This window comes from Doryrhamphus excisus, chromosome 11, assembly GCF_030265055.1.
Source record: "Doryrhamphus excisus isolate RoL2022-K1 chromosome 11, RoL_Dexc_1.0, whole genome shotgun sequence".
NCBI classification, from domain to species: domain Eukaryota; kingdom Metazoa; phylum Chordata; class Actinopteri; order Syngnathiformes; family Syngnathidae; genus Doryrhamphus; species Doryrhamphus excisus.
This window is the reverse complement of record NC_080476.1, coordinates 5,469,417-5,481,396: the sequence shown is the minus strand read 5'-3', so window position 1 is coordinate 5,481,396 and position 11,980 is coordinate 5,469,417. Positions and strand designations below refer to the sequence as shown.

The 11,980-nt window shown below is 46.8% G+C and overlaps 2 protein-coding genes across 2 annotated transcripts; both read left to right on the top strand.

Moving 5' to 3' along the window:
• Positions 1-71: 71 nt before the first annotated feature.
• On the top strand, positions 72-7,646 carry pom121 (POM121 transmembrane nucleoporin). Its single transcript, XM_058087731.1, has 13 exons — positions 72-668; positions 1,543-1,749; positions 1,851-2,000; positions 3,086-3,166; positions 3,255-3,429; positions 3,507-3,598; positions 3,692-3,771; positions 3,839-3,960; positions 4,067-4,166; positions 4,258-4,515; positions 4,599-6,101; positions 6,297-6,401; positions 6,482-7,646. The coding sequence occupies exons 1-13, from the start codon at positions 121-123 to the stop codon at positions 6,586-6,588; spliced, it is 3,528 nt and encodes a 1,175-aa protein (XP_057943714.1). The 5' UTR covers positions 72-120; the 3' UTR covers positions 6,589-7,646.
• A 92-nt stretch (positions 7,647-7,738) lies between these two features.
• tbl2 (transducin beta like 2) lies at positions 7,739-11,607 on the top strand. Its single transcript, XM_058087741.1, has 6 exons — positions 7,739-7,976; positions 8,845-8,969; positions 9,063-9,399; positions 9,476-9,602; positions 9,683-9,835; positions 10,804-11,607. The coding sequence occupies exons 1-6, from the start codon at positions 7,850-7,852 to the stop codon at positions 11,261-11,263; spliced, it is 1,329 nt and encodes a 442-aa protein (XP_057943724.1). The 5' UTR covers positions 7,739-7,849; the 3' UTR covers positions 11,264-11,607.
• Positions 11,608-11,980: the final 373 nt, after the last annotated feature.

The window sequence follows — 11,980 nt, the reverse complement described above, 5'->3', positions numbered from 1 at the left end:
TGGCAGCGACACCACTTTCATCCATTGGGCGGCGCGATTGCGCCTCACCTGAAAGTGAATCACCGTGGTAGCCAATGCAGAAGAAGCAGTATAGAGCAGCATGATGGGCGCACTGCCGCCATGTCACCTAGAGAGAGAAATTTAGCTCTTCTTTCTGCTTTAGCTTTAGTTTGTCTAATCCTTTATTTCGCTCCCTCGTTCCAATACGTTGCTATCACTTTAGTGCTTTGTGGCGTGGCGTGGCTCCTTTTTTGCGGAACGCCGCTTCCCGCCAGATTAGGCCTGAATCCCTGGGCCGGACTAATCGCTCCCTTCGGCTACCTTCTTCGCTTTTGGGACTGGTGGGTGAGCGACGTGTCGGTGGTGTCACGGAGGAGGACCAAGCTCGGCGGTGAGAGGCGTGAGCAGCGGAGCGAGTCACAGCGACCTCTCAGACAGACAAGACCGGGCTTTAATGCCGTTTATCGCGGGGAACACTTGGCGAGCGAGTCGTTTCTCTTCAGCCCCCGGGACTTTCTCATGGGGAGCTACATTGGCAAACCCGAAAGTCCGACCGGCGACTTCGGGAGGCCCAGAGTCGTTCGGAACCCCAGAGAGCAACTTCGGGAGAATTTGTCCAGACCCAATCATGCTGTCTACACCCCGAACAGGAGGCTGTCATTTGCTGGGTATGTTTATGGTCAATTATAGTGAAGGGATTTTCGGCTCTCTTATTACTCGGCTCACCGAAAAGAGTTGGCATCGGCTCTTTCGGCTCCCAAATGGCTCTTACGATTTCTTTTGTAAATTAAATTTGTAAAACCAAAGTATTATACAGCTGTATTATCAAAACAATATTGTATTGTTTAAAATTACTTGCCATTAGACAAAACATACATATCAAACGTTTATTGTTTTTATTACTTATTAGACTCAATGTGGATATTCATAAAAATGTGAAAATGTTGACTGTGAAACAATACAGTGCTTCTGAAGGTTTGTGAACCCTTCACATATGTTGATTTTGATCAAATAATTGTATTTACAAGTGTCTTTAAGGCCCTGTATTTACTTGGCACCGAATCGATACCAAATTAACGGTATCGCACAAGACCACTGTAAAGGTGACTATAGGTGTGTTATTTTATGTCTCGAGTGCTTTAATCATGCCAAAAAACATTTATGCAATGAACGGGCGACAGTACTATGAATAGGAGCCCATTTCAGTCAACACATTCAGTGAAAATCAAGTACAGGCTAAAGTCTGATCTCTAAATCCAAAAATATCAATTTTCGATATCGGCAAGTCCACAGTCATCAAAATAGTAAAATCTTGTGACACCTCTGTTTTAAATTTTCAAGGGGTTCACAAACTTTCAAGAAGCGCTGTATACATCTTGAAGACCCCTCTGGACCCTTGCCCTGTAAATAATTTGAGATTTATGGAGTATTTTATTAAAATTAATGTATTTTAATTCCCCACTGGTATCCAATATTATTGTATTAAAGAGGTAAGGAGAGTGAGTGGATATTTAATCCCAAGGTGTGTCATATCTTTTTAAGGGAGGCGCCAGGCTCAGCGGGGCGCTTCAACATCACCCCCCAGCGTCACTACCCTCTTCAGCAGCCAGGCGTCTCCTCAGTAGGGCTCCTGTCTCCCGTCAGGTGGGATGGCTTCAAGAAGAAGAGTGTCCTCACCCCTCGAAATTCCCTGGTTGCCCACAGTCCCGTCACGATGAAGATTGCCCGGCCGGACCGCAACAGCCCCAGGTTTCGTTTCACAAACACACATAGTGGGAAATTAGGCTTTTGATGCAATACTATGTGCTGTGGAGTACACCTAAGCATTACTGGAATCTTTCTACATTTAGTTTGGACCACCTGAGTTGCGCCAAAGCTCCCGGGGATCCCGTTGACCCCTGCTCTAGGGAAAGTGTCCTCAAAGTGTTGAAGGAGAGCCGTAAGAGAGAGGTTGAAGATGAGGACAGGAGCTTAACCACGGAGCAGAGGAGCAAGAGAAGGTAAACAAACCAGAGGAGAAGCAAGACCAGATAAAACCATTGCGATATAGGTCCTGCTGAGCTTCTTAATCTGGCCTTCAAATGTTTCCAAATTGGTTTAAATCTTTTAACATTGAAACTGTAGCCAACACTAGGATTTGTGATGGAATTTCCACCAACCGAGGATCTGGATAAAGAGGAATAATACAGGAATGTATTATGATAGTTGGAATCGGTATGGATTAGGAGGAAGGAATGGTCTACTCCCTAGAATAATATTGGCATTTGTTACTCATCCTTCATGAACAGGAAGTAGCCTGCTCATTAACAAACACAGATACTCCACAATTGCTCGAGTTCGAATGATGTGATTAGTTGGTTAGTGTAGGTGCCATCCTACTAGCAACTATATGCTTGCCTGTGAAGCCCTTATTGTAATAAGCAATAATGTTTAAGTGTGTTTCCTTGCATGGTTAACAGAGGTAGAACAACAATTTCAAACACAACCCTTCCTTTAAAGCTTCCAGTCCGTTATTCTAACTCAAGCAGCATGGCAGTCAACTAGCTGACCTATGTCAGCCAAGGAATCACTAACATGATGTAAGCTGGTCCTTTTGTGGCAGGCCTGAAATGCAGTGGAAATGTTGTTTTTGAGATTAAGTTCCTTCTTTTGCAATTAATTGCCATTCATATCACCAATAACATTTTAGAGTACAGTCCTCTAGGGCTGCAACTAACTTTTCTTTTAATAGCCGATTAATCGTCAATTTTGTCATTAATCAATTAATCGTCAAAGCTGATATGTGTGAATATCTTGTTTTGGCTAAAACACAAAGATCTGCTTTCATTGATGTCTAAGGAAATTGTAAAAATATTTACATTTGAGAGGCTGAAATCAGGATATTTACATATTTAAATAAAAGAATGATTACTTGATTATAAAAAAAAAATGATTACTTGATTATCAAAATAGTTGTAGATTAATTGGGTAATCATTTAACCATCAATTAATTGTTGCAGCTCTACATACACCCTTGGATAAATAACCACATACATGATTTAACGCATACATCAGGCATAAGTAATTTGTGTTTTTGAATTCCCAGGCGTAACGACAGTGGAGGAAGTGCACATTCAGCTTTTGAACCTCTTTTGCCTAACGGCGCGCCATCACAACTGGTCCCGAAGTGAGTCTAACTTCCCCTTACTGTCACTTCGTGTTTGTATAGACTGGATCTTCTGTAGTCCTATGCCTCCATCTTTTCATTCATCCAGACCAGGAAGCCTAAAAAGAGGGATCACCTCAGTGGTGGAAGAGTCCATAATGAAGAGGTCTCGCACCTCCTCCATCAGCTCTGCCAGTGGAGTCCATGCTCCCAGAGGCACCCCTGGCTCCAAGAGAAACCCCATCTACAGCTCCTACAGCTCTTCAATGGGGGGTCTTGTGCAGGTAACCCAAGCACACCGTGTGTCATTGTTGTTAAAGCAGATTCAAGCAGATGATGATACATTTACCTCCTTTGACAGTTTAAGAAACCATCGGCGCCAAGCTCGCCAATGTCCAGCCCAGGTTCTTCTCGCTCTCAGACACCAGAAGCAGCCGCCTCCAAGAGAGCCAGGTGTGTTTTTATAGCCTCCCTATTGATTGAGGTCACATAAGAGTGTAGGTTACTGTTTTTATCTCTTGATTATCTCTTGATTTCTTTTACCAGAGAGGATGACGGTCTTTTTCCCAGCTCAGCGTCCTCTGTTAGGTCAGATAAGACAGCCTCGGAAAAAGCGCCTGAGACTTGTAAGTGTGACAGTTGGCAGTCTTCCACAGTAAAGGACCTCATGTACTCATGTCCAATGTATTGCAGCCAAACAGACTCCAGTCCCCAAAGTCCCAGTTACAACTTCAACAGACTCCACTGGGAGTGGTGGGAAGAGAAAACGGAAGATCCAGCTGGTATCCGCCAACCGGGACGACCACATCTTGCTGGTAAGGAGTGACAATGACTGTTTGTTTGTACAGTAGAACCTCCAAACACATTTGGAAACTATTTTCCCATCGGTGGAAATAATGAACTATCTATCCTGTTTTGCAGCCCCCGCCACCTGAGCTGGGCTACACCGTCACTGTGAAGGATCTAGATGATGAGAAGAAAGCCGCCCTCAGCAAGATCCAGAAGGTCCTGGAGACACCTGGTGAGTTGCCGCAGATATGAGGAGAAGACACCGAGATGCATCTTTGTGTCATTTTGAACACCATCCTAAAGTCTGACATGTGTCTATCAAGCTCCCGAACCCCAAGAGTCCACCTCTTCTCTGACCTCCACCACCGTGTCCACCACGCCTGCCTCGTCTACCGCCTCTGTTCCCAGCACCACTACCCTCACCCTGAGTAGCCTTTTAGCTGCCCCTCTGCCCATAACCTCCAGCTCGGCCGCACCTGTCATCAACCTGGATCCCAGCCCATCACCCTCGGCTTCCAACCCCCTGCTGGAGGCTCTGAAGATGAAGAGTCCTGTAAGCGCTTCTGCCAGCACAACCACAGGTAGGACCACCGGGTTGGAAGACATGTAACTTATGGGCTTGTTCATGCTTTTCGCTTGATTTTTTTCCTGCTTGTGTCCACAGTGTCTGCATTGACTACACTGGTACCACCCAGCGTCTCACACCCGAAGGTGTCCACTGTGTCAGACCCTCCAAAACCCCCACCTGCCTCACAGTCCCAGCCCTCTTCTATTGGTGCAGGCCAGCCCTCTGCCTTCACTCAGGTTCTGGGCCTGGTTTCCAAGCCTGCCAGCAGCAGCAGCAGCACTAGTACTCCATCATTAGCTGGAGTCAGCCCGTTTGGACTCTCCAGCCTGTTCAGCAGCAGCACCGTTGTGTCCTCTGCCACTACCCCAGCCCCTGGCACCACTGCTGCCACAAGCAGTTCAGATTCGCTCAGTCACTCCAGCCCTCAGCTCCCCTCCGGGTTCAAACCCATCTTTGCTGCCACCACAGCTCCCTCCACCACATCAGCCATGTCAGCCCCAGAGAGCAAACCACTTGTACAAAACTTCAAGCCCATATTTGGCAGCAGCACCAGCGCAGGGCCTGGCTTTGCTCCGCCTCCATACACGGCTTCTATTACAACATCTGCCACAGGTTCTTTGAGCTCTTCAATATTTGGTTCCTCAGCAAACAGCACCACTCTTACACCGTCACTTTTCACTGGGTTGACCTCCACCAGCTCCACCACCAACACCACCACCACCACCACCAACACAAATCCTGTAGCCCAGCCTGCTATAAAATCCATGTTTGAAACCTGGTCAGCTCCAGCTCCAGCTAATGTGAGTACCACCTCAGCGCCAGCGCCTGCTCCTGCTGCTGGGGGCACCTTTCATTTTGGAGCTGTCACCACCACCACCACCGCCGCTGCTGCTCCCGCTACAACCGCCGCTCCCGCCTTTGCATTTGGCATGACACAGCCTCAAGCCACCAGTCAGAAGGTCTTTGCTTTTGGTCAGACAGCAGTCAGTCAGAACACGACACAACCAACTTTTGGAGGTTTTGCCATGGCAAACGGTACCCCCGTTGCTGCAGCCTCTACCGCTAATGCTGCCGTCACCACTTTGGCACAGTCTGCATTCACCTTTGGAAAGTCGTCGTCCTTTGAAGCGCCAGCCTCGCAGACGACCTTCAGCTCCACAGCGGCTGTTGCCACCTCATCAAAGCCCTTTACTTTTGGAGGTAGCGTAGCACCCACGGCACCTGCTTCCAATCCCGCCCCACCGGCTTTCCCATTCAGGGGAGCTGCCACCACCGCACCATCCAGCTTTGTGACACCAACTAAACCGTCATTTGGGGGAGGCTCCACCGCCTTTGCTTTTGGAGGCACGACCACGCCATCGGTGGCGCCAAGCTTCGGACAAGCCGCCCAGACTCAGGGCACGCAACCCGGCCCTGCTTTCACGTTTGGTGGCACCACTCCTCAGCAGACACCCTTGGGCACCGCGCAGCCTGCAACCGGCGGATTTAACTTTGGCGCCGCTTTATCGCAGCCCCAGTTTGGAACACCCCATGCAAATAATCCAGCGCCGCAGATGGGAGGCTTCAACTTTGGGGCTGCTACTGATAAACCAGCTTTTGGTAAGTTCTTGGAATAGTACTCTGTTTGCCACACGGCATGTGATCATCACAAATGTAACTGTAGAGGAGCGATCACATTACGGTCGGCTATGCTGCATGTGTGCACGTAAACTTACTAATGTGTCTGGTTTGCCTATTTTTGAAAACCTTCTGCTGTGAAATCCTGAATGTTTCATCATTTGACTTTCCTCACAGGAACATCTACTCCATCTTTTGGCCAGACCACTTCTGCAGCCCCCGGTCCAATTCCCTTTGGTAATCCCGTAACACCACTACAGGGCTTCAATGCTGTTCCTTTCGGTAGGTCATGAATACATTTTCATAGCTGAAGGAATGATATTGCGGCTTGTTTATAACTGTTGTGCTGTTTTTCTCATCAGGTTCTCCGGCGACTCCTGCCTTCTCCATCGGGGCTGGTTCCAAGCCAAGCGGGGCGCGGCAGAGACTGCAAGCGCGGAGGCAGCACAACAGGAAGAACATGAAATAACCTTGCACTGATTGAACTTTAATTGGACTTTCAGTCGCTGCTGTGGCTTATCAATTCTTTGTTCCAAGCCCCGACTACGCCGCCCTGACCACTCCTCCACTCAGGCGGCGCCATTTTCTTTGATGGGGTCCCGGCCAAAAACACTGTTTTTGCCACCTGGGTGACTAAATGATGCTGGAGGATTTACTTGAGGAGAAGATTCTGAGTCATATCCAGAGTTGTCTTAAGAAGAACAGAGAAAACGGCGCATCAGCGCAGTTTATTTTTTTACGCAGACTGATTTGTACTCCCCACGAAGCTGGAATGGAGGGAGAAAACCAACCACGTAACTGTCGAATTGTGACGCATTTTTAAATTATTTTTTTAATTGGCCGCTTGCCCGTGTAAATGACTGTCACTCATCTGCACATAAAGGACGATTGAGTAGTTGGCTTTGATTGCTAGCCATAGTTATTTGTGATGTTTCTTAACTGCAAACATTCCCAAAGTCCTCCCGTGGACGGCCTTTATGTTGGGATTTTTTTCTTTTTCTTTTTTCAAGCACTGACATTAGCCGGTCAGTTGAATGATTTTGACATGTACTGAAGTACCAAAGCCAATTGGGACAGGAACATTTTAATTTCTTTTTTTCGTGTGTGTGTGCCAGACTACCTCTATTGAATCCCAGGCACTGAATCCTGGAATTACTCAATTCATGAATTCATGTCAACATCAACTACTGTTTTGTCAACAAATCTGAATAATTAAGTCAGTTTACAGGACAGAAATTTCATCTTGTGCAGCATCTTTTTTTTGTGTTAACACCACGTTAGCTGTCGAGTTGTTTGTGAAATTGTGTGCAACATAAGTGAACCTAATCTGATGCAGTGCCGGTGGTTTATGTTGATCTAATAAAAGGGATGGGTGGATGTTCCAAAACACAACTAAATTATTTTTACAATTAAAGCTCAGTTCACAAACAATTCGGTGATGGCTAAACTTCCTTATACTCAACAAATTTATCAACATATTAAGTAGTATAGATTTGTACTACTCGTGCAAAGTATCTGTATTAACTACATACATAGAAAATAAACCAAACGGTATACATTATAAGCTGATGGCTGGATATATTTGCAGTGAACTTACCCGCCAGGCCAACAGATGGCGACAACGTGCCACGACACTCAAACGCCACCAACAGCCAACAGTACGTCAATAAAGCTCCCAGGGTGGTTAGCGGCAGGACTCAAATTACGTGGCACAAAGAAAGTGCCTAGAGATGGAGGTGGTCGCCTTGATCGCGTTGACTTTGTTACTAGGCGCCCTGGTGATTTTGGTGGCTTTCGCCGTGGGGAAACGGAAAGAAGAGTTACGAGAGGAAGCGGCTCAGACGAGCGAGTGTGCCGGTAAGAGCCATGCTATGCCAGGGAGATAGCGTCTTGATAGGCTAGCTTGTCTTCGCTGTGACGTTAGCGATTAGCTACCCGGTCGACTGCATCCATGGGAGTCTTTCGAGTCCCTATTAACGACATTTATTTTTGACAGCTATGCATGGGACTATATACTGCGTCCACACAGATGCACAATTGTGGAGCTGGTTTGGGAAATTAAGGGAAAACTTAACACTACACAGGTGAAACGACAGAAAACTGACCTGTGACTTGTTGATTATGGATGGGTGGATCGAGCCAAAATCACAAAGCCATGCAATAATATTGCACATTTTCATGTAAAAAGTATTAATATCAGTGTTCCGTTATTGGAAATACTACCCCTATACAGTATATGTATGGTTATTTAATTGATTCTGACATCTGCATTAATACCAACCCTTTTACACTGTAAATGGAAAGTACTCATGTACTGGTAAATATAATAACACGCCTCTTTTAAAGTACTGTTTGTGCAGTAGGTAAACACGTAAAAACATACATAATGCAAATAATTAAATTTGCAGTTCTGACAGGAAAAGATTGTACAAGGACTGGATGGCACGTAGGAGCATGCATCCAATCTCGTACTCCCAGAGCACCACCCATAGGACACCCTGCGAGGGACAGAGTCAAATGCCTTTTCCAAGTCCACAAAGCCAATGTAGACCAGTTGGGCAAACTCATGTACCCTCCCTTACCCTCCAGTACCCTTGTAAGGGTGTAGAGTGGGTCCAGTGTTCCGCGACTGGGATGAAAACCACATTGAACGTCCTGTAGCCAAGGTTTTGACGCCTTTTAAGCCAGGTACATAATCCTGCTGTGTTTGTGTTTGGTCTTCCAGTTGAAGGCAACGTGTCAAAGGCTCCTGCAGCCAAGAAACTAAAGCAGGACAAGCAACAGCGCAGTCGAAAAGAAAAACCTTCACAACACAACTTCAACCATCCGCTGTTGGCAGCATCACTTAAGGTAAGTGTAAAAGCGGTAAAATATACAGAATATATCCTTTGGTTTCCTGTTTATTATTGTGTTTAGTCAAGTAAAATTGTTTGCATCCTTTAGGGCCACAGCGGCAATGTGACGTGCCTCGATTTCAGCAGCAACGGCAAGTACTTGGCGTCTTGTTCCAACGACCGCACGGTGCGGATCTGGAGCACCAGAGACTTCCTGGAACGGGAGCACAAGTGTCTGCGGGCCAATGTGGAGCTGGACCACGCCACGCTTGTTCGCTTCAGCCCGGACTCCAAGGCGTTTATTACCTGGCTCGCTAACGGGGATACGATGCGAGTCTTCAAGATGAGCAAGAAAGAGGACGGCTCTATGAGCTTCAAAGGGGCCTCAGAGGACTTCCCGCCCAGGCACAAAGCCAGCATCCTCAACATTGGCATCGCAGAGACTGGTAAACTCAAGACAATGTATACTGTAAATATTATATATGTGATATTGAAATGTACCTGTTGACTGTCTCATTGCAGGTAGGTTCATCATGAGTGCCTCCACCGACACCAGCATCAACATTTGGGACTTGAAAGGAGAAATACTGGCTGCGATCAATACGAACCAGATGACCAATTCCTATGCTGCTGTTTCCCCATGTGGCAGGTTAGTTGCCGCCATTGTTAACAGGTTACTTACTGTCTTTTGTATCGCTTCATAACGACCTACCTTTTTACCTCACTCAGGTTTGTGGCATCCTGTGGCTTCACCCCTGACGTCAAGGTGTGGGAGGTGTGCTTCGGCAAGACGGGCGAGTTCAAGGAGGTGAAGCGAGCGTTCGAGCTGAAAGGTCATTCAGCGGGAGTCCATGCTTTTGCATTCTCCAACGACTCTCAAAGGTAAAAAAAAAAAACCACATAAATCCCTCTACTTTCACAGTTAAGGGTCCTGTATTGTAGTATTTTTCAACAATTTGAAATAAGTCCAATAAGTGTGCCAAAATATATGCCCATTTCGAGGGAGAAGTTGGAATAAGGCTTATGAGTCAGAAGTAAAGTTTAACAGTGTAACATTGAAAAGGTGTAGAAGTTAGCAATTGCAATGCCAGCGCTGGAAAGAAGGGTCAGCCCCCCACGCCAGCCAGCCAATTCTCAGACAGTGGGCTTAGCGTCCTAGCTAGGAGACAGGAAGGATGACTCATAATAAATCTATGTGATGTGTGTGAAGTTAATTAAAGGAGGACAGGGTGCTATTGTTCCAAGATAAGCCTTGGCATGTGTTATCTCTCTGTTGCAGATAAGGCCTACTTACAGGTCTACTCCCACAACAGAGTGGAAAATCTTTCACAAATAATGTGAACGCAAGGCATTCGGGACGTGATGCACATGACCAAAAAACACATCGTCGGACAATATTGCCCCAATTTGTGGTCTCCGTTGAATGGATTGTTTGTAACTGAGGGCTGCATGGTAGGAGAGTGGTTAGCACGCAGGCCACACAGCTAGGAGATCAGAGTTTGATTGCACCCTCGGCCATCTCTGTTTGGAGTTTGCATGTTCTCCCAGTGCATCTGTTTCCTCCCACATTCCAAAAACATGAATGCTAGGTTAATCGATGACTCCAAATTGTCCATATGTGCCCTGTGATTGGCTGACGATCAGTCTAGGGTGTACCCCCCCTCTCGCCTGAAGAAGACCCCCGTGACCCTCATGAGGATAAGCGGTAGAAAATGAATGAATGTGTGTAACTGGAGTCAACATATTCTTAACAAATGTATTTTGCATAGGTGATGACAAAGGCAATACTCGGTTTTGCATATTTGGGACGTTCAAATGACTGCTGTGACCGCTGCTTTTTATGGTTTCAGAATGGTGACCTTGTCTAAAGATGGAACCTGGAAGCTGTGGAATACCAATGTGGAGTACAAACAGCAGCAGGATCCTTACCTCCTCAGGACCGTTCCCTGCAAGTCGTCCAATGGCAGCCGAGTGGCATTGTCGCCCGACGGCCGAGTGGTGGCCATCAGCGACATTTGTAACGTGGCCATGTACAGCGCATCCACTGGCGAGCGAGAGGAGCAGCTGCTGAGTGTGCACAGCGAGGAGATCACGGACCTCAGGTTTGACATCAACGGACGCTTCTTGGTGTGCAGCGGGGACAAAGCCATCCGAGTGTTTCACAATGCTCCTGGTTACCGGGCAGCCATCAGGGACATGCAGGACATGCTGAAGAAGGCCCAGAACGAGGCCATGAAGCAGAGGCTGCAACAGCAGATCAGCGACGCTCAGAGCGCTCTGGACGCTGTGCTGGCTGCTCCTGTTGAATAATCCCTAATGCTTTTGGACGCTGTGTGTCACTCTCTGCTTGCTGGGAGGTGACTGCGTTTACATGAAATTTTAATTAAAGAGGATCTTTTAATGGCAAGATGACATGTTTGGTGTATGCTGCTGTTGGTCTGTGTTTGTGCCACCTCTTATTGTTGGTTACAGCTTGACACTTAATTCCCGTTCCTGCTTCTGTCCTCATGGCACAGTTTGCGGACCTGAATGTTTTTTTCTCACAATTTGAACCTTTTGAATTACTTTTCTAATCCTTAAGTTTTTGCATGTTTGTAATATGAGAGGAGAGATGTTTCTGGATACTTAAAAAATAAAATATATTTGTAAAAACATGCAAATTCAGTGTTCAAGTTAAAAAAAATAGGCTGCACGGCGGTCAAGTGGTTAGCGTACAGACCTCACAGCTCGGAGACCTGAGTTCAATCGCACCCTCGGTCATCTCTGTGTGGAGTTTGCATGTTCTCCCCGTGCATGTGTGGGTTTTCTCCGGGTACTCCGGTTTCCAGAAACATGCTAGGTTAATTGGCGACTCCAAATTGGTAGAATTTACCCATACATAGGTATGAATGAGTGTGAATGGTTGTTTGTCTCTAAGTGCCCTGTGATTGGCTGGCGACCAGTCCAGGGTGTACCCCGCCTCTCGCCCAAAGACAGCTGGGATAGGCTCCAGCACCCTCGCAAACCTCGTGAGGATAAGCGGTAGAA

Coding starts and splice junctions, on each gene's coding strand:
- pom121 (XM_058087731.1), top strand. CDS start 121: ATGTCACCTAGAGAGAGAAATTTAGCTCTTCTTTCTGCTTTAGCTTTA. Junction 1,750..1,850: donor CCGGACCGCAACAGCCCCAG/GTTTCGTTTCAC, acceptor TTCTACATTTAG/TTTGGACCACCTGAGTTGCG. Junction 3,599..3,691: donor GCCGCCTCCAAGAGAGCCAG/GTGTGTTTTTAT, acceptor TTCTTTTACCAG/AGAGGATGACGGTCTTTTTC.
- tbl2 (XM_058087741.1), top strand. CDS start 7,850: ATGGAGGTGGTCGCCTTGATCGCGTTGACTTTGTTACTAGGCGCCCTG. Junction 8,970..9,062: donor TGTTGGCAGCATCACTTAAG/GTAAGTGTAAAA, acceptor TGCATCCTTTAG/GGCCACAGCGGCAATGTGAC. Junction 9,603..9,682: donor GCTGTTTCCCCATGTGGCAG/GTTAGTTGCCGC, acceptor TACCTCACTCAG/GTTTGTGGCATCCTGTGGCT.